At 47.3% G+C, this 24398-nt stretch overlaps 1 protein-coding gene across 6 annotated transcripts in view; it reads right to left on the minus strand.

Annotated features, from left to right (window-relative positions):
• Positions 1–24398, minus strand: part of LOC144821594 (uncharacterized) — a 185833-nt gene that overhangs the window by 30413 nt on the left and 131022 nt on the right. For 2 of the 6 annotated variants that reach the window (XM_078678814.1, XM_078678813.1), the window contains one exon: positions 15593–15712. The exons of the other annotated variants lie outside the window; for them this stretch is intronic. In XM_078678814.1, coding sequence (XP_078534940.1) covers positions 15593–15712 — 120 coding nt within the window. The remainder of the gene's footprint in view (positions 1–15592; positions 15713–24398) is intronic. 6 annotated transcript variants of the gene reach the window in all.

Consider the following 24398-nt stretch of genomic DNA (forward strand, 5'->3'; position numbering starts at 1 on the left):
TGTCCGTATGACTCCACTTTTGTTTAAGAGTCATCCTTCCTGACATGTGGATTGTGGTGTGGGCTATCTGGTAGGCAGTTCAGACCACCTCCTCCCTCCTCTGAGCTGGGTTGGTAGACCTGTGTGCGCACCATGACTAAGACGTTCTGCCGAGGGTACTGTACATGGATGGGGTGTTGTCACTGTGTTCCCCCTTCGTGTCCTTTGGGATAGGATCCTGTCGCATGCTCATATGGGAGAGCGGAGGGTTTGGTGTGTTACTCTTTCTACTGAAGCCTCGTCTCCAGACATCACTAGAGGGGATGGTGTTTCACTGAGAGGCCCTTTTTGAAGAATGTTGGCCGATGGCTGTTGTGGTTGTTGTGTGTACTGCAGAGCTTCTTGCAACAGACTATTCCATTTTACAGTCTTCCCTCCCCCTTTTTCTTCCTTCCCAGTTCTATCCTATCCCCTGCTTTTCTTTTTTCTCCTAAGATACATGCATTAGTGGGCTCCACGATTGCCACTTGTCTGTTGTTGTGTTCTGTCCTCAGGGTCGAAGACTCAACTTAATGAGAGGTGCATTATCCCCCAGTATACTGGTAATTCCTGAGATGGCAAACTGAAGGGGCGGATTCCTTTGCTTTTCTTCCTTGTGTTTTTCAAATGCCATTACAGGACAGTCCCCATGACTGAACAATTGTGCATCTGAAAGTTTGGGTTCAATTGTGATAAACGAATACATAAATATTGCAACAAAAATAAAAGGAGGTTGAAAAAAGAAAGTGAAGTGGTAAAGTGTGGAATATCACAACGTCTCAGAAATAAAAACATTTTGAAAAGCTCCAACTTTCTCATTTAAAGTTTGAATATTGTCCTTTTTTTTGTTTGCATATGCTTGATGTATACTTGTTTCTGGATCGCTGTCTATTAGTTTGTGGTGCCCTTTAAGTGCCACAAGCCTAATTTCAGATATTCACCCAAACTTTGATTTAACTCTATCAAGCCTGGTTCACCCTGTGCCAAACCACCACCACATCAAACTCCTCCACTACAGCACCTCTCTCGGCCTCCTGCACCCACACTCCACAGGAAAAACCTCCCGAGACCTACACTTCGTAAACACACAAGGCCTGGCAATCAGCACCAGCTCAGCAGACAGCCCTTCAACACTTTCCAGACCACTGTTCCTCTGTTCTCAATGCAGTGGTGAAGGGCCTGCAGATGCCTTTGAGTTACAGAGGTCTGTCTTGCGCCAGTACCTACTACAAAGTCATCATCTTGGGGATGTTCCTTGCAAGGCAGGACCTTTGCTCCTGTACATCTGCAGACCTCCTGTCAGGTCACTGCCGCCCCAAACCCTCTGTAGGACCTCACTCTCAGTGAGAGACCAAGAACCCATCTTGCCTGACAAGTATTGGATCAGCTGTCAGATAGAAGGAACCCGCCATCCAATACTCCTAATCTTTGGAAGGTCGTTAAACAATGAGCTAATCAACATTTTCTTCCATCTCACAGCTATGCAGCTGAGAGGGCAGCCTCGATAAACGCAAAGGGCCTATGAATTAAAAGTAACTGGGTCATCATGAAGGCAACTAGATCCTACTCCCGCGTTCTAGCTCATTTCTGTTTCTAATCTGTCACCAGATTCCACAGCAGAGAACCGAGTAAAGGGACGATAAGGCAGCTTCTGACACTTACGCTTAGAAAAGAGGCTTTCTAGAACTCTTGACCGCATTGTGTCACCATCTGATGAGGCCTAACACGTGTAACGCTGGCATGATAGGTTTGGGATAGCCCACCTCGCTGACCTATTTGTCTAATGTGTGTTGAGAATGCTCCCGCGCCTCCTCCGCTATGGTGGACTGTGCTCAACACAGGATCACAAGGTTGGTCCATGTTTAGCCGAGGGAAATCTAAGAGGACCTGCCTGCCAATAGTGGCCTTAGCCGGAGCTGGATCAGCATTACAGCTTCTAAAATCCATCAATAGCTGGAAGCACAACATGAAACTGTGGATTTAGGAAAGAATAAACTAGTGTAGCTGACAAACAAGAAAGAAAATGTTACCCAGTGAGGGTATTTGTAGCGTCTTATCCTGTTGATTCACATGTTATGCAAAGTCCTGCCATCTACTGTTGGGCACATTTGCAAGGTATTTTTCTTTAACAAAATCTTCGGTCTCAAGATAACTCTACAATGCACTAGATGCAAGTGGAGTGTAGCACAGCAGGGCAACAAACGTTGACAGTACACTGTGACCAATACCTTGCTTGGATGAGGACATGGATCTGGGGAGGTGCGAGGGTGCAAGTTAATTTCTAGTACTACAAGCTACAGGTGGTTACAGGGTAACATCCTACATTTGCAGCATGTGCTGTGGGAGATCACATGATCTGCAGAGACTCTAAAACAGTACACCCCATGGAGCGAGGACAAGGAAGCGGATAGTGTGGCAGTTGGAAATAAAATATTAATAGCATTTGGATAATCCTGAATATCCTCACAATAGTGCTCAGAGAATGAGTGTGGTGCTGACCATGTAGCAGCTTCACAGATCTCTGCTGCTGGATGGTCCCTAAGGAGGACAGAGTTGCTCCCTTCTTTCTAGTGGGATGTGCCCTAGGCACAGAATGCAATGTGTGTTTTGCATCACCTTAGCATGTTTATGTGCATCAGATTATTTGTGTCCCTAGACCACACATAGAGATAAGATTTCCAAGGTGAGGTTTTGCCTTGAAAAGGCAACAAACGGGTCCCATTGATGCAGTACATTAGTACCCGCCTAACATCTAATGTGTAGAAAGACATTTCTGCCACTATGTCAGGGTGTAGAAAGAAAAAAAACGACAACTCAATACTCCAACGTAAAATGTAGGATTTGTTCGAACAACAAATTTAGTGCTTAAGCATCACATGAGCCTAGTGGTTCAAACGGAGGTCACATAAGCCTAGTAAGCACAACACTGAGACCCTGCAGGAGTTCTAGGCGCAATAATTTTCTCAACCTCTTCCCCAATAAAAGCTTTAACCACAGGGATTTTAAACAAGAACGTGTTCTCCGTTTTGTGTGGAAGTTGCTATGGCAGCTAGATGTAATCAAATGGAATTGTACGCTAATCCAACCTTTTTGAGGTTTAATATCAAAAGGTGACCTGCACTCATGCCTTCAGTTCTACCTATGCGCTTCTAAAGCAATGAGCAATCCTCTCATGGTCAGCTTGCATGCCTCAAACAGATTTGCATACACTCCTGAGGTAGTTTTTAGTTACCAAACTCTTCAGACCTCAGATGTCAAATCACAAGGTTTATTTCCCTGAGGATTGGATGTCTCTGCTGACCCTGGTTATGAGGCAGGTCAGGTATGGACAGACATACCCAGGACCATTGAAAACTATGGCTGTCTCCTCCTATGTTGAGGCAACAAGAATGAGAGTCGTGGATATCTGACTCCTCTTCCTCACAACATATGGAAGCAGTGGAGAAAAAGTATAAGCATATATTCCTCATCAGACCATCCATAGCACATTGCCCGAAGAGTGTGGATACCTTGAGGTGAAGCTTAGGCGTTATATGCGTTTGGGGTAGCAAATCGATCGATCATGGGTGTTATTTATTTTTTTAAGCAATTATTATTTACTTAGGTATTCATTTCCCACTTGTGTATCAGAGTATGTGTCCTGCTGGATATGACTGCGAATGGCCCAACATCAGATCGTTTGAACCAGGTCTGGCAGCTGAGGAGAGTCAGCCCCCCCATTTCTGAATGTAGAGGCATCTATGTTGTCCTTTACCACGGATGTTTATTCTCTAGAATTAGCACATAAATGCTCTGAAAATCAACAGAATTGCGGTCAGCTCCAGGTAACATTATCTTTGTTCTAGTAGTTGAGATGTGTACCCACCCCACGAGCGAAGCATCTGTAGTAATGGTCTTCTGCTGCGGAGGGCCAGACATGGCCTTCCAGGTGTCACATTTCAGTTGTTCCACCATTTGAAACTCTGCTAGACTTCAACAATACTAGATCTGGGGTTGTGGCTTGGCATTAGCCAATATGGACGCGTAACAGAAGAGCTCTGAGGTGGCCCTCCCATTATCACAATAATGCGGCTATCATCCGCCTGACCCTGCACGGTAGGGGCCAGCGGAGTGCCTAGGCAAGAAGCGGTTCACACCTCGAGCCGAAGCAGAGCACAAAAAGGCGTTCCTGGAGGTCCGTTGGAGGGGGGCGGCAAACCTGTGAACGACCCGGCAGGAGGTCGCAGAAGCCAGCCTTCCAGTGGACGCCAGTCTTCCAGTGGAAGAAAGAACCTGACTGGAGGTGAGGCAGACATGAACAAGACTTCAGAGAAGGTTGCAGTGGCTGAAACAAACATTATGGAACTGCAATACGTCACAAAGAAAATGGAAGAATGGATACAACAACTCACACATCATCACAAGATAATGGCGGCGAAGTTGGAAGATCAGGAATGGAGGGCACGCAGAAATAACATTAGGGTGGTGGGAGTCCCGGAGGGGGCAGAGGGCCCCAGTATAGACTTGGTCTTGGAGGAACTCATAGTTAAACATCTACAACCCAAAAGACTCAACCTTTTTCCTCAGTGGAACGGGCACACAGGGCACTGATACCACTGCCAAAGCCGGAGGCCCCACCAAGGACTATTATTGCACAGATTCTTAACTACAGAGATCGCAAAGCCATTTTACACGCGCTCGAACCAAGGGCGATTTGCCATATGAAAACACAATCATCTGTTTCTTCCCGGACTTCACCCTTATGGTTCAACACCAAAGACGCACATTCCTATAGGTCAAGAGAGCACTGCGGACTGAGAACCTCAAATATATGATGCTCTTTCCAGCCAAACTTCGAGTGCTAGAAAACAGCAAGTTTTGGTATTTTACATCGCCCGGACGAGGTATGGGGCTGGCTTGAGAAGGGAGAACAACCAATGGACAGCCGCAACAAGGAAACAGTTGACGACATAGGGACCCAAAAGAGACTACGCTGCTGGATTCGCACACTGAAAACACTGGGAGAAGCTCTCTAACAGAGACTGGGTGCCCGAACCATTGTGAATAAAATGGTATGGCTGGGCAGATCTGGAGGGTATCTGCAAGAATGGATACGGTACGAGACAAAAGGAATTAGGGAAACACTGAGAGCCCTGGCAGGCACACCGATGTCCTCCACACATGCAGGGGGTACAGATGTAGAATCTTCGACTTCGGCTTGAAAATTTACAATCTTCAAAACTGATAAAGTAGGTTGAGTGGGAGGGCTGACCTCGATCTACGGGTGGCAGCGCTAGCCAATTCCACTTTATAGACTAATGGTTTCATTTGGGAGACAGGCGCTCTGCAAATTGGGGACATGGGCAGTTTCAAGCCTATGGTGCAGGGTAGCAGGGAGGGGGGTCTTTAGGAATGGGGCTGATAAACAATGTTTAAAGTTATGGTTATTTTATGGTTCATGTGATCCACTCGAGAAACTACTCCAAAAGCATCCTGAAGGATAATTACAACAGTACATAGGAGAAGGGCCGCCAACTGTCCGATCTCCGACATGGCACCACGATCCACAGTTAGATTGAAAATCATGACATGGGATGTTAATGGTTTGGGGGACAAAATTAAGAGGACCTTGTTTTACAGTACCTCCGTAGGCACTCCTCTGACCTAGTCTTCCTACAGGAGACGCACCTACTAGACAACCAACACATAGCACTCAGCAGGTTTGGGTACACCCTTCTAGCCCACGTGGGTTTTACATCGGGATCCAGGGGAGTGACACTACGGATAAAAAATGCAGTACCTCTCTTGACAGATCGTATTTGGCAGGACCCACTGGGTCGGTTTGTGGCACTACCTTGGACGTGGGAGGGGTGGAACCTGAACATATGCTCCATATACATTCCACCAAAGCTACATGCAGAGACCCTCCCTGAGTTTAGCAAAACACTAGTAGATATGCCATCAAGTATACTTATACTGGCAGGGGACATGAATGCAATGATGATCCCCCGATCTAGACTGGACTGTGGGGACAGCCGGTGCAGGGAGGCCAGCCCCCTTATGGTCGTTTGCGGAAGCGCTGGGTCTCTCGGACCTCTGGAGGCTTCACAATCCGACCAATGGACAGTATACGCATGTCTCGACAGCACACAGTAGATGGGCGCAGCTAGATTACCTCTTTACACAATCCATGAACGTGGGACGTTACCGCGGGGCACAACATAATGCAAGGGGCAAACCTGACCATTCTCCGGTAGAGGTCCGATTTCAGGGTCCCATTAGAGATTACTCCCTACCACCATGCCTAGCTCCCTGGTATTTCAAAGACAAAGACTCTCAAGACAAGTTCAGAGAGCAAACGCAACTGTACTTTAGGGAAAATGCGGGTCAGTGACATCAGGCAGTACCCTTTGGGAAGCATATAAAGCAGTGGCCCTGGGTTATGTACAGGCAGAGATGGGAGGACAGAAGAAAAAGATGAGAGCCATTGGCGAGAAACTGGAAAGAGACAGACGGCCTAGAGGGAGCGTTACTATGCAACGGGGCATACGGTCCCAAAGTGAGACATGAGATACACCTTAAACAAAAGGAGCTGAGAGACCTAGAGGAAGACGTGGCGTGCAAGCACGCAGTGGCCACCCAGAGGCAGCTACATGACTTGGGGGACAAGGCTAACAGGCTTACTGCATGGCTGGAAAGGAGAGACAGGGAACAGAATTGGGTCGCGGAGATTCGAGAGGCAGATGGTAAGGTACGAAGCTCAGGCAAGGATACACCTGAAGCCTTTGCGGCTTATTATGAAACACTATCAATCGGCATCAACTAGGAGAGTGCTAACCTGCTCGGAGATCTCTCCCTGCTGACACACTCACAGGAAGACAGAGAGGACATTGAACAAGACCTGAAGAAGGAAATAGAAGGGGCCATCTGAAACCTCCAGTCGGGAAAGGCTGCGGGCCCGAAGGGGTTTCCAGCAGTTATATAAACCTGACACATAGGTGGTCACACAACCGATGTTAGATATGTTCCACATTGCGCTACAGGAAGAGAGCTTACCTGAAGATTTACCAAAGGCCAAAATTGTGGTCATTCCAAAGAAAGACACCACTGGTGCAGTGTTGCTCCTATTGACCCATTTCCTTACTTAACTTCGAAACAAAGGTCCTTACAAAGGTAGTATCCAATCGACTCAATCCCATTATCTCCACAATAATCCACCCAGACCAGACGGGATTCATGGCACAGAGAAGCACCAGGCTGAACCTCAGGCTCCTCTATGGTCTAATGCACGGGATGATGATGCATCCAACAGAACCTGTGGCGGTACTGTCTTTTGACACCAGCATGGCATTTGACAACACTGAATGGCCCTACTTACAAGCAATCCTGACTAGGCTGGGCTTCGACCCCTAATTCTGTGCGTGCGTCTGCCTTTTATACCGCGACCCAATGGCTTAAGTTCAAGTAAACTGCTCGGTCTCCAGATCATTCACAATGCAGGGGCACACAACAGGGGTGTCCCCTATCCCCGATCTTTGCAAAGATGGTTGAACAACTCGCTGTCTGGATCAGGAAGGACCCATTGATTTGAGGTATTGATGTTGGGGGTGAGTGGGAGGAACATTTCTTATTATATGCTGAAGATGTATTATTATACGTGAGCAGATCCAGGCAGACGATTCACAGAATTATTAACATACTCTGCCTCTTTGGTACTTATTCTGGATACCAGATAAACTGGGATGAATCTCAAATTCTTAGCTTAATTGGCGATATCCCACCACTCAACTGAATGTAGAGCTCTAATACAGTGCAACAACTTTAAATACCTCAGCATTGGATCACAAAATCAGACAAAGAATTTTAAAAAAAATATACAGGTTCAATTAGCGAGATTGCGTGAAGATGAAACACATTGAAGAAGACTACCAATATCTCTCATGGGTAGAGCTGTGTTATTTAAAATGATGGCCCTCCCCAGACTGATGTATGCACTACAGCACACCCCTGCAGGAAACCGGAGAATTTTTTTAAGGCCATTGTAGAGGAGCAACACAACCTATTGTGGGAGTGTGGCACTCCCTGCATAGCATTGCGCATGCTGCAATGAGGCGTTTTTGAGGGCGGTCTAGCAATCCTGGACATTCTGAACTATTATTTGGCAGCCCAGTTAATTAATATCAATGGGTGGGTGTTGGCACCCCTCTCTGAGCCAGCATATCAGGTGGATCGACAGTAAATGGGGGAGGGATGCTACGTTGCAACCCTGTATCAAAAGAGTCGGGAAGGGTCCCTGCCTGCGCACACTCAGACTGTGGTGCGAGCATAGCATTCTGCCACAAAGCTACTGGGATGGAAGTGGAAACGGACTCAACAAACCCCGCTCTGGGTGAAGTCGGACATTTGCAGGGCTTCCGTATCGGCATAGAGAACCTCTGGGATATCTGGAGAAGGGGGGCCATGCTTGCCTTTTAAGAACTTCAGACAGAATACCAAATGACGGTCGGAGAACGATTTAGCTATTTGCAGCGGAGACATGCTGTGTGCTGCGACAAACCAGAAGGGGAGTTAATTGGCTAGAAGCAATTCAGAGTCCTAGGGAGGTGGACATACGGGTGAGGTTCAGATTAATCCAACTTCGAGTTCTGCATAGGTCATATGCTCCCAGAACACTCCAGGATAAGCTAGGTAGATGTGAAACTGATCACTGCGTCGTGGGGGGGGGTGCACTTTTTTTCATATCATTTGGGCATGGCCGTAAATTCAACAATACTGGGCAGAAATAGTCAGGGTGATGTCAGAGGTAACAGGCCTGCATATGCAACTCGACGCATGGTGGTACCCGTTGGGAGTCTCGGGAGAGGTCAGATGGCCCACACATACCAAAATCTGGCTCATGTTAGCCGCAGTGGTAGCAAAACAGAACATAGCAAAACTGTTTCTTGCCACTAGCTGTATTCAGAAGTAGACTGGTCAGGGCTCTAACAGGGTAGCTCACCAACCCGTCGATTAAACAGATGGGTCTTTAGAGCCACACAAACTGCAGCAATAGATGGGACAGCTCTAAGTGCAATAGAAGGGCTTTCCAAAACTAGTAATGAGAAATGGTGAGCACTGCAACGTCTCTGAGAAAGCTGCAGAGTGACAAGATCACCAAAGCAGATCTGAGTCACTGACTGGGGGCTGTAGAACAATATCAACTTCCGTTTAAAATCAGAGCAAAGCCTTGGATTACAGGTAACCCGGTCTTGAGGTTAATGAGAAAAGTGTAGCATGAGAAAAGTGAGGTGCTTCCTTCACCATCCTAGCTACTTTGGATCCATGTGGCCTGGAGTCTGTGTTTGGCATTTAGGAACGCCTACGACAAAGCAAGGCGGCAGCCCACTGCAGGACTGCAGCACGAAATGCCACACTAAGTACAAAGGAACTATAGTACGAGACAAATCCAATCATGCTCAAATGCTTTATTAATGCTTTATCTTAAAGATATTCTGTAAAAGAAGACGACCTAGTTAAGCAACAGGATGGGCAATAGAAGTATTTGAAACTTCCCTACTTACCATTGAATAATTTCGTTCCCGATCACTTTTTTATACTTTTGTCAAAAACTCATTATAATCATAAACAAAACATGTTGAATTCTCAACATGGGGAGTAGAAATTTGTCAATTTACTTCCATAGGTTTTCAGTCAAGTTATTGATTCCAAAACAAACTGAGGTAATGCTGGGAAAGTAGCTACATTTGGTTTGTGTATATGAAACAATTAAAATCATTCCTATTATTCAAACCCATTCCTCAATTTATAAAGGAGCTCTAATAAACACACGAGTCGTATCATGCTTCTCATAAAAATGCCAATGCGCCACAGTATTCTCTACGCATCCATAAATAGAAGAGGTTACTTACCGTCCGTGAAGCCTTATCTGGTAGAGACTATCTAGCCACAGATTCCTTACCTTCGAATTATCCCCTGGCGTCAGACTGGATCCAGACATTTTTTGCGAACAGTACCCCTGCACGCCGGTAGGTGGCGTTGTTCGGCTCCACATGAAGTCGTCCTTGCCGCAAGTGACATGCGCGGTACATATATAGGCGCTACCCTAGGGCACACTGACGTCAGTTTCTCTTTGCGAAATTCCACGTGAAGAGCACGAACCCACGAAGAACACGGACCACTGCTATGGAAAACTAAGACCCTAAAATGTAAACAGCCCTGTCCCTAGTAATACGTCTGCAGAGCGAGGCAAATGGGTGGGTCGGTAAGGAATCTGCAGCTAGAGTCTCTGCAAGTTAAGGTATGATCAAAAGTAAGTAACTCGTTTATCCAATACAGACTACTAGCTGCAAATCCCTTACCTTATAACAGATACCCAAGCAATACCACCCCGAAGGTAGGTCTGCGAAACTGTTTCACACTGGAAAGTGCTGCAGGACCAAACAAGCAAAGTGCCCGTCCTGACAGACCTGAGTGTTCAGACAGTAATGCTCTGTGAATGTGTGTAGAGAAGCCCAAGTTGCTGCCTGCCAGATATCCAGGACCGAAACTCCACGTGCTACCACAGTGGTCGCAGCCTTAGCTTTGATGGAGTGAGCATGCAAACCCTCAGGGAGTTGTTTCTTGACCAATGCACAGCAGACCTTAATTTAGAGCACCATCTAATGGGAGATGGTTAACTTCTGCGCAGCCTCTCTTCTTCGCTCCAACGTACCCCACGAAGAGTTGGTCGTTCACTCAAAGGTCTCTCGTGCAGTAAAGGCAGAACAACAATGCTCTTGTTGGGACCAGTCAGCCACCTCTCTCTTCTTTAGAGGGATGTGGCAGAGCATAAAAAGTAGGCAGGGTGAAGGAGTAACAACTTTCATCAGAAAGGAAGCTCTATAGCGAAGAACCAGCTGGTCTGGGTAGATGTTCAGGAGCAGAGGCTTGAATGACAGCCTGAAGCTCACGGACTCTTCGGACAGATGTTACTGCCACCAGTAAGGCAGTTGATTGTAAGGAGCCTGTGCAGGCGGTCAAAGGGAGCCAACATCCAAAATGTTAAGACTAGATTAAGGTCCCACTGAGGCACGATCAACGGGGAAGGATGAAACGTGTTACAAACCTTTTCAAGAACCTATGAACAATAGGGGATTTGAGGAGAGATTGCTGGTCCGGCAACTGCAGAAATGCTGAGATAGCAGAAAGATAGCACTTTAAGGTGCACACAGGAGAGCCAGGCCGGGCAAGGGAAAGGATAAACAGAAGGACCTGAGAGAGGGGAGCAGAAATAGGGTAAACTTTTTTTCTGAACACCATGCCACAAGCTTGCCCCTGCGGCAGGCATGTACCGTTTCGGTGGAGGAACGCTCGGCTGCCAAGATAACATTGAAAACTTAGGGCGGAAGGTCAAAAGCGGTCACCTGTTGTTGCTCAAACTTCACGCGAGTGTGGACAGGTTCAGATGGAGAACCCTCCCCTGCGACAGAAGATCCTGCCGAAGGGATAGACTGATCGGAGGATGACGGCAATGCTCAATAGCTCAGGATACCAAACTCTCCAAGCCCAGTCCGGAGCCACAAGGATGACTTGGACCCAGTCGTTCCTGATCTTTTTGAGAACTCTGGGCAGGAGTGGTATGGCCAGAAAGGCATACAGCGAATCAACAGGCCTCCCGTTCCTCAGGAAGCTATCCCCATTAGCACACACCTCCCCTCCTCCTTTGAGGAATTTAATCAAATCTCCCCTGATCACATCTCCTCAATTAAATGTCCTCTGGCCACCCTTAAACTTACCCCTGACATCATAGGATCCAATTTAGCCAACATATTTAACTCTATGTTCAAAACTGGCATACACCCCTCATTTGGAAAAAAGGCTGTCATTAAGCCCCTTATCAAAAAGATCAACCTTGATCCAGCTGATCGAACTAGCTACAGACCTATCGCATGTCTGCCCCTACCAGCAAAAATCGCAGAGAAAGTTATGAACGCCCAATTGGCACATTTCATTGAGGAAAACCACTCACTAGATGACACCCAGTTTGGCTTCAGAAAGGGACACAGCACGGAAACCGCTCTCATTAAAGCATCTGACGAAATTAAAACGATTCTTGATGCAGGAGGAGCTGCGGTTCTCGGCCTGCTCGATCTTTCTGCTGCATTCGACAAGGTCGACCATGCCACCTTGATCGACCGTGTCACTGCCTTGGGTATTTCCCACATTGCTAGGGCCCTCCTTGCGTCATTCTCAATCGACCGATCAATCTGTCACGCTTGGCAATTTCACCTCCCCCCCATTCACCCTCCCTTGCAGTGTGCCTCAGGGATCCTTGCTAAGCCCGACCTTGTTTAATATTTATGTGTCGGACCTGGCGAGGGTCATTATAACCTATAAACTGGGCCTTACATCTTACGCCGACGATACCCAACTAGTGTTGGCGTTACACAACGACAGAGCTATGGTGGCAGCCAACTTTCAGCAGGGAATGCTTGCTATAAGCACTTGGATGGCAAACAACTGCCTCAAACTGAATTCCAGCAAGACGGAGGTGATGATCTTTGGCAATCTTTCACCCGCCTGGTCCCCTCTCTGGTGTCCAGCAGACTTAGGACCACCTCCATCACTAGTCTCAAAAGTGAGAAATCTTGGAGTCATCTTCGACTCCAGGTTGTCATTATGCACCACGCAAATGCAGTAGTTTCCTCAGCCTTCTACACCATCAAAATCATAAAGAAACTTCTCCCATACCTTCCATCTACAGACGCTAAGACCCTAATCAGCACACTTGTCATGTCCAAAGTAGATTATTGTAATAGCCTATTCATTAATGCTCAAGAAAGAGTTCTTAAACTCCAACTAGTACAAAATGCAGCGGCCAGGCTTCTGACAGGCACTCCCACATTTAAACCTATCTCTAATGTGCTTAGTCAACTCCACTGGCTGCCTGTCAGAAGCAGATTCAAGTTCAAGGCTCTTTGAATCACATACAAGGCTATTAATTCCATCGGACCCGACTTCCTCACGCAATCCCTCTGCCCATACAACCCCCCAGACAACTACGTTCCTCCACAGCTAATCTTCCCATTGTCCCCCGTACAAAAAAAGCATCCTGGGGCGACAGATCCTTTCTGTTCGCCACCACTAAACTCTGGAACAAGCTTCCCCCCACATCAAGACCAGCCCAACCCTGCTCACCTTCAGGAAGCAACTAAAGACCTGGCTTTTTTTTATTAATAAAGCTTCGTGTTTACCCCCCTTGGCTCCAGTCCTCAGCGCAGAGACACCCATGGGTATTTGTGCACTTTATAAATTGCATAAATAAATAAATACAGGAGGCCTGAGCTCCACTCGAGAAGAAAAGCATCTCCTAGCGAGAGCCACCTTGGAAGCTCCCGTGAGCAGAACTGCTAACACTGCGTTCTCAGCAGTGGTGAATAGATCTAACCAAAGCTCTTTCCACTGCTGAACGAGACCTTGTATCACCTCCAGATAGAAACGCCACTTGTGTTCCTCTAGGCATCTTCGGCTCAGTTCGTCCGCCCTAAAACTAAGAGAGCTGTCAGGTGTTGAACCAGGGATATTCCCTGATGTTCCAGCCATGTCCAGAGATGCAGGGCCTCTTGACAAAGGGCACAAAATCCCGCATTTTGTGTTGCAGTACTACATGGTGGTGCTTTTGTCTGTGAACATCTGTAAAAGCCTTCCCTTGATAGAGGGTAGAAAAGCTTGCAATGCAAGCCAGATCACCAAAAGCTCCAGAAGCTTGATGTGTAGTCCGGATTCCGCTGGAGACCAAAGGCCTCTGATCTCCACCTCTCCCAGATGGCCACCCCCCTCCCAGGAGTGATGTATCGAGGGGATCTAGTTGGGGAAGGGAAGGGGGATATGCTGCTGACCCAATTATGGTCCGTTAACCACCACTGCAGATCTTTTGCAGTTCTTCATGAGATCTGGATCATTTCGGAGCTATTCCCCTCATGCTGTGCCCACAGGAACTTCAGATCCCACTGCAGTGCCCGCATTTGCCAGCAGGCATGAGTCACAAGCAGGACTCACGAGGCAATGAATCCCAGCAGCCTCTGAGTTAGTCTCACCTAAATCCAGGACAGAGGCAGAAACATCAGTATCATAGTCTGAATATCCTGGACTCGGCGTTCGGGAGGGGATGGGCCCAAAACTGCACCGTGCTCAGAACAGCTCTGATCACAGGGAATATCTGAGTGGGAGTCAGGTGTGACTTCAGCATGGTTATAGTGAACCCCAGCTAATGCAGGAGGTCCACTGTAGTCTGCAGGTGGGAGAGGATCGCCTCGAGTGAGCCCACCTTTCACAGCCAGTCGTAGAGTTAGGGGAACATTGGTCCCCCCTGGCTCTTCAGCCAGGTATAGCTTGATTCCAGTGGCACAGTGAGCCCAGGGCCCACGTTTGGGTATGCCTGGCACACTTAGGGAGGCAAATGCAAAAACAACAAGGTGATGGATGGAATGCTTATATTAATCTCAGCCACTGGCAATCGCTCGGGCCGCATCCAATCCATCTTTGTTCTGCCCACCATGCCATCTCAGTTAGGACCCAGCCATACACAAATCTGTCTTGACCCTGCTCCTCGTGGAACAGTCCAGCCTGAAGTGTCCGGCCAGATCCTCCCTGAACTGGAACACAAGCAACCAGGACCAGTTTCGCCCTACTTCGGGCTCTTCAGTCAGGTATAGATAGATTGGTTCCAGAGGCACCGTGAGCTCGGGCCCATGTCTGGGCATACCTGGTGCAATTAGGGCGGCAAAAGCAAAAACGACAATGTGCTGAATGGAATGCCTGAATCAATCTGAAACTGGCAATCAGCGGGCTGCATCCCAATGCATTGTTCTTTTGCCACCATGCCACCTCAGTTTAGACCCAGCCATATGAAAATCAGTCTTGACCCCACTCCTTATGGGAAAAGCCAGGCCAGGTCCTCCCTGAACCAGAACACAAGCACCTAGGGCTGGTTTCGATCGGTTGGGTCAAAATGAGGTGTCACTGTGTGCAAAATAAACAATGGATTGAGATGCAGCCAGAGGAATCATCCGTGGCGTAGATTAATTCAAGCATTCATCTATCAAATTGTATACTTTAGTGTGTCACCAAGAGCAGTAACATCATGAACACACTTCTCGCTGAGACGACACCACACCAATAAATGCCACTCGGCAACGTGCTAAAAGGTCCTTGCAAGAGACTAATAAGGTACTGGCATTTGGCAGTCTGAAGCCATACCAGTGTTCCAAAAACAAACAAAAACAATCCAAAAGTTCAGGAGAGCCTGGATTCATAACTTGTGGGACCACAATGAATGCACTGTGATTGGAGAAGGGAAAAGGGACTAGAAGAATATTTAAACATCAGGTATACTACTGCATGTAGCATGGCGCAACAAGCCCACCCTGGGGGTGGGAACTTCTACTGCTAAACCCCAGCTGGAATACATCAAAGGAAAGCAGGAAACCGATGCAACTAAGATACAGGTTTATTTACCTCGACTCCTCGCTGCTGGTTCTAAAGGAAGACTGGTGAGGTAACTGCTTCATATGGCGTGACGGAAGGGAGGTTTAAATGGAGGACTGCTACTACTGACCTGCTGTTGCAGCACTTGGCTCCCGCCATGCAGTCCAGGCACCTTCGAGCTTAATCTGTCTCGGAGGAAGAAAGAGTCCCTCCTTGCCTGCGGCCACTTGCAATCTCTGACATGTGTCATCTGATGAAAGAGATAAAAAGCCTGATTAAAGAAAAGTCATTTGCGTTTATGACTAGACCACTTACTGATGGGCTGGTAATCTCTGATATGTCTCAGACACTACTTCAGGAATCGATGTGTAGCCTTCTCCTTTAAAGTAGCACACCTCTTTTCATGTCGTTTATTAGCACTGAGCCATGTCTCGGTGTTCTGTTGCATGGGCCAAAGCAGTACCAGGTGAAGGTTTCCAACCTCAAGGAAGGGTGGGGGCAACAGATAACTAGAGCACCTAGGATTTCCAGCAGTCAGTCAGTGATCCGGTCATTACCTCGACGACCACTCCCCATCACACCAGTCACTAAACCAAAAACACACTAAAGTAAGGTTTTCCCAAGAAAAAAAGACCACCATTGACAGAAGAGGTAAGAACAGACAGTTAAATGTAATTGTGAGAATCAGATACAGGCCAAACATAGCCCTGCAGCAGATACAGTCAAGCACGGAAGTGGGCATTTAAAGCAGGTCACACAATAGTGGTAAAAATATGAACAAACAGATCCATGTAGTAGAGGCACAGATGTTTACAAGGGGAAAATCAGAGGACTCTAGTAATGGTACCCTGCGTCACATTCAGAACGGATATGGCTGCAAACCGTAACTCGCATATGTACTGAAGAAGAGATCTTAGGAATGGCGTTCAAATCTCGCGATGTATGGTAGACTTGGAGGCTCTGAGAGCCGAACTGGCAATTTGACGAGGCATCCATGGGGCACAAGCAAAAACACTGGAGTCCTCGTGAGGTGTTTACAAAGTGCCAAGAGTACATCCAACAGAGGGACAGGCCCAACCATTGGCTAAACCACACTACTTGTGGGAGCATCAAGGAACATCTGTGCTGCATGCAACACAGAGTCAAAGTGAGCATTGCATGAACAGTGCCAGGACAAGTTGTACATCTTTGGAACATCTGGCAGAGTCACAACTGATGAATACCAAGCAGGGGCTGAGAAAATCGCGAGTGTTTATGATCGATGTAACTGATCGAAGTCGATAAAACACACTGGTCAAGTACTCCAGTGGATGCTGAGCCTCTGGGAGCATCTGTTTGTGGCTGTAGATTCAAATGCTGTGCATTCTTCCGCCATCTAGTGTTGGGCTCGGACGTGTACAACTAGTTTTGTTTCTAATTAATTCAGACATGTGGACCCAGTGACTCCACCTGTCATTGGTATTGCACATTGGAATTGGATTGTTTGAATGTTTATTCCTGTACGTTAGGCAAGATTAGAAATAGAGCATAGAAAAAAAAGGAAAGTATAACCATGCCAAGTGTCAAACTAAAGCTAACTTAAGGAAAGGAGAACATTTCTGCAACAACCTATGGCAAAAGGGGAGGAGACTGGGCGCATGTGAATCTACAGCACTACAAGACACAAAAAGATGCCTACAAGTACCATTTTCCATTTGTCACGTGTGTGTCTGTAGATATAAATACTGTGCATAGACTGTAAAGCAGTCCTCCCAAAAGTGTTGACTTAGCCTGCGGATGTTGCAGAAGACCAAAAGAGAGTGCACAAGACAGCCTGGCCAACTCTAGCTTGTTGTCTACCAGGACGTCAACACAGGAGTGACGAGTAAAGGCATGAAGGGTGGACCAAGTAGCTGCCTTGAAGATGTCAGCTAATAGTAGATTACCTAAGAAGGCAATGGAAACACTTGACTAACCATCGTAGCACCTTACCCTCCTTACCACAAATGGTGGGACAGGTGGAACAGTAAGCAAATATGCGGGATCAACTCCTTCATAGCGCATTGCCCAGAGATTAACTGGCCACAAACATATGGAGCGTCACTAGGGGAGGCTTTATATTTCCTACTTACCCTAGAGTGATAATCCTTGCCTTGACAGGCTCCTCAAATCTAGGTGGTCGGTTCGAGGACCCCTTTTAGCATCGGGAGATACTGGAGGGAGCTGTGAATGGAGGAGAACGCTTCCACAAGGAAATCATTTTCTTCTTGCTGCACATGGAGCTTAACATTGTGAAATGCGGCAGCCCTGTGCCAAACCTCATGATATGCAATGCCATCTGGTGGGGAAAACTTGGCAAGTTGCAAATCTGCCTGTGGCTGCAGAGGGTTCAATATTGTAATCATCCCAAGGGTCTGAGCCTTGCAGGTCATGACTTGGGTTATACGAGTAATAAGAGTCTAGGACTGACCACACCCCGCAGTGGGAAGAACCCCTAAGTGAGTGCGGTGGTGACTAAATGTAATACAGGATGTACAGGAATTAGAGGAGAGGTCGCCCTGTCGTGCTTTTAAGGCCCCTTGGGAGGGACAGGCGTCGGTGGGTTGATGGCCTCCTCATGTCAATTTCCTCTTATGAGGAGCAGGGTCCTTCAGCACCTGTGGAGGCTTTGCCAAGATCCTATGTTGCGGAGCATCCAGATGTTCTTCAAGCCGCTGTAGGATCGGCTGCTCAAAGTCTTCGGAAGAAGCAGAGAAGGCAGCAGTGGAAGAGGGCCTCGTAGGGATAGATGATCTTCCACCGGAGGGCGCCGAGCTCGATGCCGAATGGTTATGTTTGACAGGTCTCATCACCAAACTCAACTTTGGCTCAGAATGTTTCGATGTAAGATGTCTCGGGTCTGAAATACTTGAATCCATGCCTTTCAGCCTAGAGGGTGTTCGATGATGCACCTTCAGATCCAGCACCAGGGCGCTGAACAAGGCTCTATGCTACACGGAGGATTTCGGCATTGAATGTGGAGCGGGCGTCAGGTCCCTCTTGGAATGCAGGTGTCTACCATGGGTGGAAAGTAGTTGCACACCAGATGCCTCATGGGCACGGGAACTTAAGGCAGACGCCTCTGGTTGGCGAGTATGGGGAGCATCAATACTCACTATAGTCTCTTGTTGCTGCTAGACAGGCAGAGGCTGCTCAGCCTTGTTCGATATCCACCTCAGTCAGAAATTTCAACACATAGAACACTTGATTGTTCTATATCAGACACCTTACGCTCTCCAAATATGTCCGGAGTGTCTTCTGCTTCTCGTCTGTGTGCCATGGTGGCTGAGCTGAGAGGACGAACGTGTCAGTTGCGTACGGTCTGCTTGTTACAGAACACAAGACACACTGAACAGGGGTGTTCTCGGTGATCAGGAGGCAAGAAGAGATTGTAAACTTCGTGAAGGTTGGACTTTAGGTAATTGGTGTAACAAGTAGGACAGAATCGAAATGGAGAACTTTCCATCACAAAGACCTTCTTGACCTGGACGGTGGGAGTCGAGAGGTATGCAATCAACATGTAGTCGAACGGAACACAACTATTGACAACCGGCAAACGCACTATTGTTTTTTAGAACCAAAGAAGGAATGGATCAGAGGGACTGGCGGGAACACTGCACAGTGTCAAACCAGAGCTCACGAAAACACGTCTGAACTAGGTGGCGGAAAAAATTTAACAGTGGAGCAGATGCCCATGAGCAATACCACTGATTGGTATAGTTCCTAGATCCCAGGACTTAAAAAGACTTGTATTCTATTTTTTAACTTGTTTTGTACGGTTATGATCTATGTTTTAGACATCGTTCAAAGAAAAACAAGCTATATATGTTCGAGCCCACTCTAGATGGCGGAATGCCACAAACATACAATTATCTGCAGCCAAAAAAAACATCTATTGAAAGAATGAGGAAGAGCCTTAGAAGAAAGACAGGTCATGGATTTTTAATTTAGAGAGCTTCTAAATGAGTACAAAGACAATTACATTGAAACAAAGGGTGCTTGGGCACCGAGATAGTCCGACCCAATGAAGAGTGCTACGCCAAAAAATTAAGAAGGTTAGAGCCCTTCAATGAGAATGTGGACGTCAACGGTCGGATTCTATTAAAGGCAGGCTATGGTGCTGATAAAGTTTGGATTGCCATCCCATGATAAGACAACCTGGGAATTGCAAAAGAAATGAAGCAATTGTTGCATTATATTCAGGAAAACCATGAAGCTCATCAAAAAGGATCAAGTCAATAGAAAACAAAGCAGCCTTCCATCAAACTAGAGATGGAGCCTGTGGCAGAAATAACTCTCCTAGGCATGGCTTTGTGAGGTGAAGGAATACCTTTGCTGGTTCCCAAGACCATTCTTAATAGTGGACCTGGGGGCAGCGATTTTTCTTGCGATATCATATAGTTTACAGTTTCATGATTTAAGTCCCAAGTCTAGATACTGGAATTACTGCACTGTGCAGTGCGACAATGGGAGACCGGCTACCGACAGAGCAAGTGTTTAATGAGGAGTAATCAACAAGAAGGAAACTGCCTATTAAGGTAACAATTACTATAAAGGAAGAAAACTGTTTTAAACTATAAAAAAAAGTAATTAAGATGGAATACTAGAAACATCTAATCACATTTAGGAAACTCGCCACTAAGAAACTTAACACAACCTGATCAATTAACATATATATTACATTCATATAACAGTGGATCTTGAATTTTAGCAAGAACTAGGCACAATAAGCGACGCTGCCCCATAACACGTCTATTAGACTAGAAATCTATTGATAACTGGGTACGAGGGGCATTTAAACGTTATCTTTCCCTTTGGGAGGTGACGGGATTAAAATGACTTTAGATTCCGTAGATGTGGAAATTCTCAAATTTCCACCTGGCATGCCTCTTAGCGTGATTGGACGAGTGAAATGTGAGGTAAAAGGATAGATACTTGGGAAAGAAAATGGCAGCATATTCTAAGGATTACTTATAAACTAAGACCTATATACACCAATCTGGGAAAAATACTTAAATATAGCATAGCAGTTCTGACTGCAATCGCTGCAAAATGAAGGCCAACACAAGGTTTGTTTTTGCGGAACTGGTCTTGAAATAATTATAAACAAACAGAAATCCTAAAAACTGAGAAGGCGTCATTGGCTTTTTCAGGTAGAGTCAATTTTAAAAAACATTCTATAACTTCCAAGGTGAAATCTGGCGCCTTACATTAAAAGGCTAGCTATTTTACAACTATGTAGCAGAAACTGAAAGGGCCAAGTCCAGCTCTTCGCCACCCTGTAGAATGCTTGGCACAGGAGGAAAGAGGAAAGAATCATCCCATGATAGTGGCTGACCACGCAGCAGGAAGGAGAACGCGGGCATAAATTACAGACTAAACTGGATGAGGATTTAAAATGCATAAAGGGTGGAAGAAGTGGTACTTTTTTGTTTTTCTGTGCGTCACTAATTAATAGATTAAAGGTGACAATTGTAAACATTTTATACATTTAATAGAAAATACAGTGAAGGCGAGTGAGCTAATGTACATACGCCGTCTGCCCATTGCTGGATTGTCACACAAGAGAAATTATGAAAAACAAAAGTAAAATACTGGAGGCGTGGACTGTTTACGTCTTAATAGTCATGAAAAAGCATTTCAGCAGCTAATGAATGGCAAACTGCAGTGCTGATCCATACATACATGACGGACGAATGGCAAACTGCAGTGCTGATCCATACATACATGACGGACGAATGGCATACTGCAGTGCTGATTCTTACATACACAAAGGACGAATGGCAAACTGCAGTGCTGATCCTTACATACATGACGGACGAATGGCACACTGCAGTGCTGATCCTCACATATATGACGGACGAATGGCACACTGCAGTGCTGATCCTTACATACATGACGGACGAATGGCATACTGCAGTGCTGATTCTTACATACACAAAGGACGAATGGCAAACTGCAGTGCTGATCCTTACATACATGACGGACAAATGGCAAACTGCAGTGCTGATCCTTTCATACATGACGGACGAATGGCACACTGCAGCGCTGATCCTTACATACACGAATGGCAAACTGCAGTGCTGATCCTTACATACATGACGGACAAATGGCATACTGCAGCTCTGATCCATACATACATGACGGACGAATGGCAAACTGCAGCTCTGATCCATACATACATGACGGACGAATGGCAAACTGCAGTGCTGATCCTTACATACATGACGGACGAATGGCATACTGCAGTGCTGATTCTTACATACACGAAGGACGAATGGCAAACTGCAGCGCTGATCCTTACATACATGACGGACAAATGGCATACTGCAGTGGTGATCCTTACATAGACGGACGAATGGCATACTGCAGCGCTGATCCTTACATACATGACGGACGAATGGCAAACTGCAGTGCTGATCCTTTCATACATGACGGACGAATGGCACACTGCAGCGCTGATCCTTACATACACGAAGGACGAATGGCAAACTGCAGTGCTGATCCTTACATACATGACGGACAAATGGCATACTGCAGTGCTGTTCCTTACATACATGACGGACGAATGGCAAACTGCAGCGCTGATCCTTACATACATGACGGACGAATGGCAAACTGCAGCGCTGATTCTTACATACACGAAGGACGAATGGCAAACTGCAGGGCTGATCCTTACATACATGACGGACAAATGGCATACTGCAGTGCTGATTCTTACATACACGAAGGACGAATGGCAAACTGCAGCGCTGATCCATACATACACGAAGAACGAATGGCATACTGCAGCGCTGATCCTTACATACATGACGGACGAATGGCAAACTGCAGTGATGATCCTTACATCGCAATGGTAGGAAACCGCATTACTTATAGCGCCCCCTCTTTGTACGCCCTGCGCCCTACCTTCAATCCACGCTGCTCACACTCGATTGTTCCTACAAATAAAGTGGCCTGATGTACAACTTGTGATTGGGGTATGCACCCCCCTGTGCTAAGGAAACCCCCCCGTGCATAAATGGAGGATGTTCCTTCTCAATTGCCGGTCCTTGCCGAAGCACTACACCGAGTTGGCTATGCTCATGGAGGAGCACAAACCTGATGCCCTCTTCTTAACTGAGACATGGCTTCAGCTTGAGACCGACCCTGCATCAGTATGGGCCTCTCCCCCAGGTTATACCATCAAGCGACTGGATCGCCAGATAGGGAGAGGTGGAGGGCTGGCTATCATCTATAGAGATAATTATGGATGTCGCACCACCCCTTCCACAACATCAGGCTGCGAGAGCTTACACTTCACTCTCGATTTCTCCCCTACCACCACATTTTCTGGGGTGCTAGCCTACCGACCACCTGGGACCCTTGGTAATTTCATCACCAATATTACAGACACAGCCGCCAATTTAGTACTTACCTCGGCAAATTTTACCGTGCTGGGCGATCTAAATTTACATTTAGATGATCCCTCTGACTCAGTAGCAAACAGCCTTCGCTCGAACCTCCTGGCTATTGACCTGCGACAGAAAGGGTTCCTCCCGACGCACATCAAGGGACATCTTCTTGATCATATTTTTAGTAACCAGATAACCTTACGGTCGAGGCACCCATTCCCTTACCCTGGACCGATCATTTTTTAATACCCTTTGTATGGTCCCTAAGCACTCGCCCCATCTTACAGAGCCATGATAAACGCTGGGGCAGGAAATGGGCTTCGCTCCCGTCTCCTAAGTGGATACTGGCTCTCAATGAACATCCACCTGTGAAGGTGACCAATCCCAACACAGCCAGTGCCAATTTTGACAACTGGATTACTTGTACTCTTGACCAAGTCCTCCCAAAGAAATCCTTGGACTTGATAAAAAGATCTAAGGTCGCCCCCTGGTACTCCCCTGTTCTCAGGCTCACGAAGCAATCCTGTCGCAAACTGGAGAGAGTATGGAGAAGTGATCGTTCACTCTCAAGAAAAGCTGACTAAGCTCTATAAACATGAAATGAAATGGGGGGCGCTAGAGGGCGCACTGCTGAATGGCCGCACCTGCGTGAGGCTCCAGCAGCCTGGCATACCTATCCGGTCATTTATCCTCCTTTCCCTGCTCCCACCCGCCCGAAAATCCCCACGGGGGCACGGCTGAAGCCACTGCACACTCGGTGCAACTTTGGTGACTCTACCTCCTCGGAGTCCGGAGTTACAGCCTGCGGAGCCCCCCCGGCTGACAAGTGACTAGACGCGGCGGAGCTAACAGACTGCTCCAGGATCTACGCGGACCCGAGGCTCGCCACGAGGCGAGTGGGCCTCTAGAGCACAGCGAGAGGCGCGGCCTGTACCAGAGGTGGGGCCGGGCTCTGGTGCCCACTTTGGAGGTACGTGCAGAGCGCATTACTTGCGCAACGGGGGCGAAGGAGGTGCGGTGCCCCCGCCGGTTTCGCTACACTGAGAGCCCCACCGCTGCGGTGATAGGAGAAATCTACTGGCGCCATATTGGACTGGCGGCGCCCGCCTACGGAGAGCCTGGGGCTTCTGGCGACCTGGCCATAGACGGTGCCCTTCACAGCCTGTGGCCCTGATTCCTGCTGTGATACTGCTGAGCTGGAGACCCCTACAACTTAGTACTCCTGGCTGGGACCTCGAGGCGCTGCGACTTTAGCTGGTCTTCTCGCACCTGTCCCTTGGGGACCGATCCTTTGCTGATCTATCCGCTCTTTCACAGAGGGCCTCTCTCCATACCTCCCCTGCGCTTCCCCCGCTGCCTGACGCCTCGCTTGCTGCGGATACGCCACTACACGACAATTAGTGGTGTGGAGATACTAACTCCTTCACTCACGTCTCTCAGTCTGCGGTGCGAGTAGCGCCTAGACGCAGAAGCTTCATATTCCACGTTGTCAACATGGGGAAGCCGGACAGTCGCCAACCCAGG

This window comes from Lissotriton helveticus, chromosome 2_2 (assembly GCF_964261635.1).
Source record: "Lissotriton helveticus chromosome 2_2, aLisHel1.1, whole genome shotgun sequence".
In the NCBI taxonomy this organism is placed as follows: domain Eukaryota; kingdom Metazoa; phylum Chordata; class Amphibia; order Caudata; family Salamandridae; genus Lissotriton; species Lissotriton helveticus.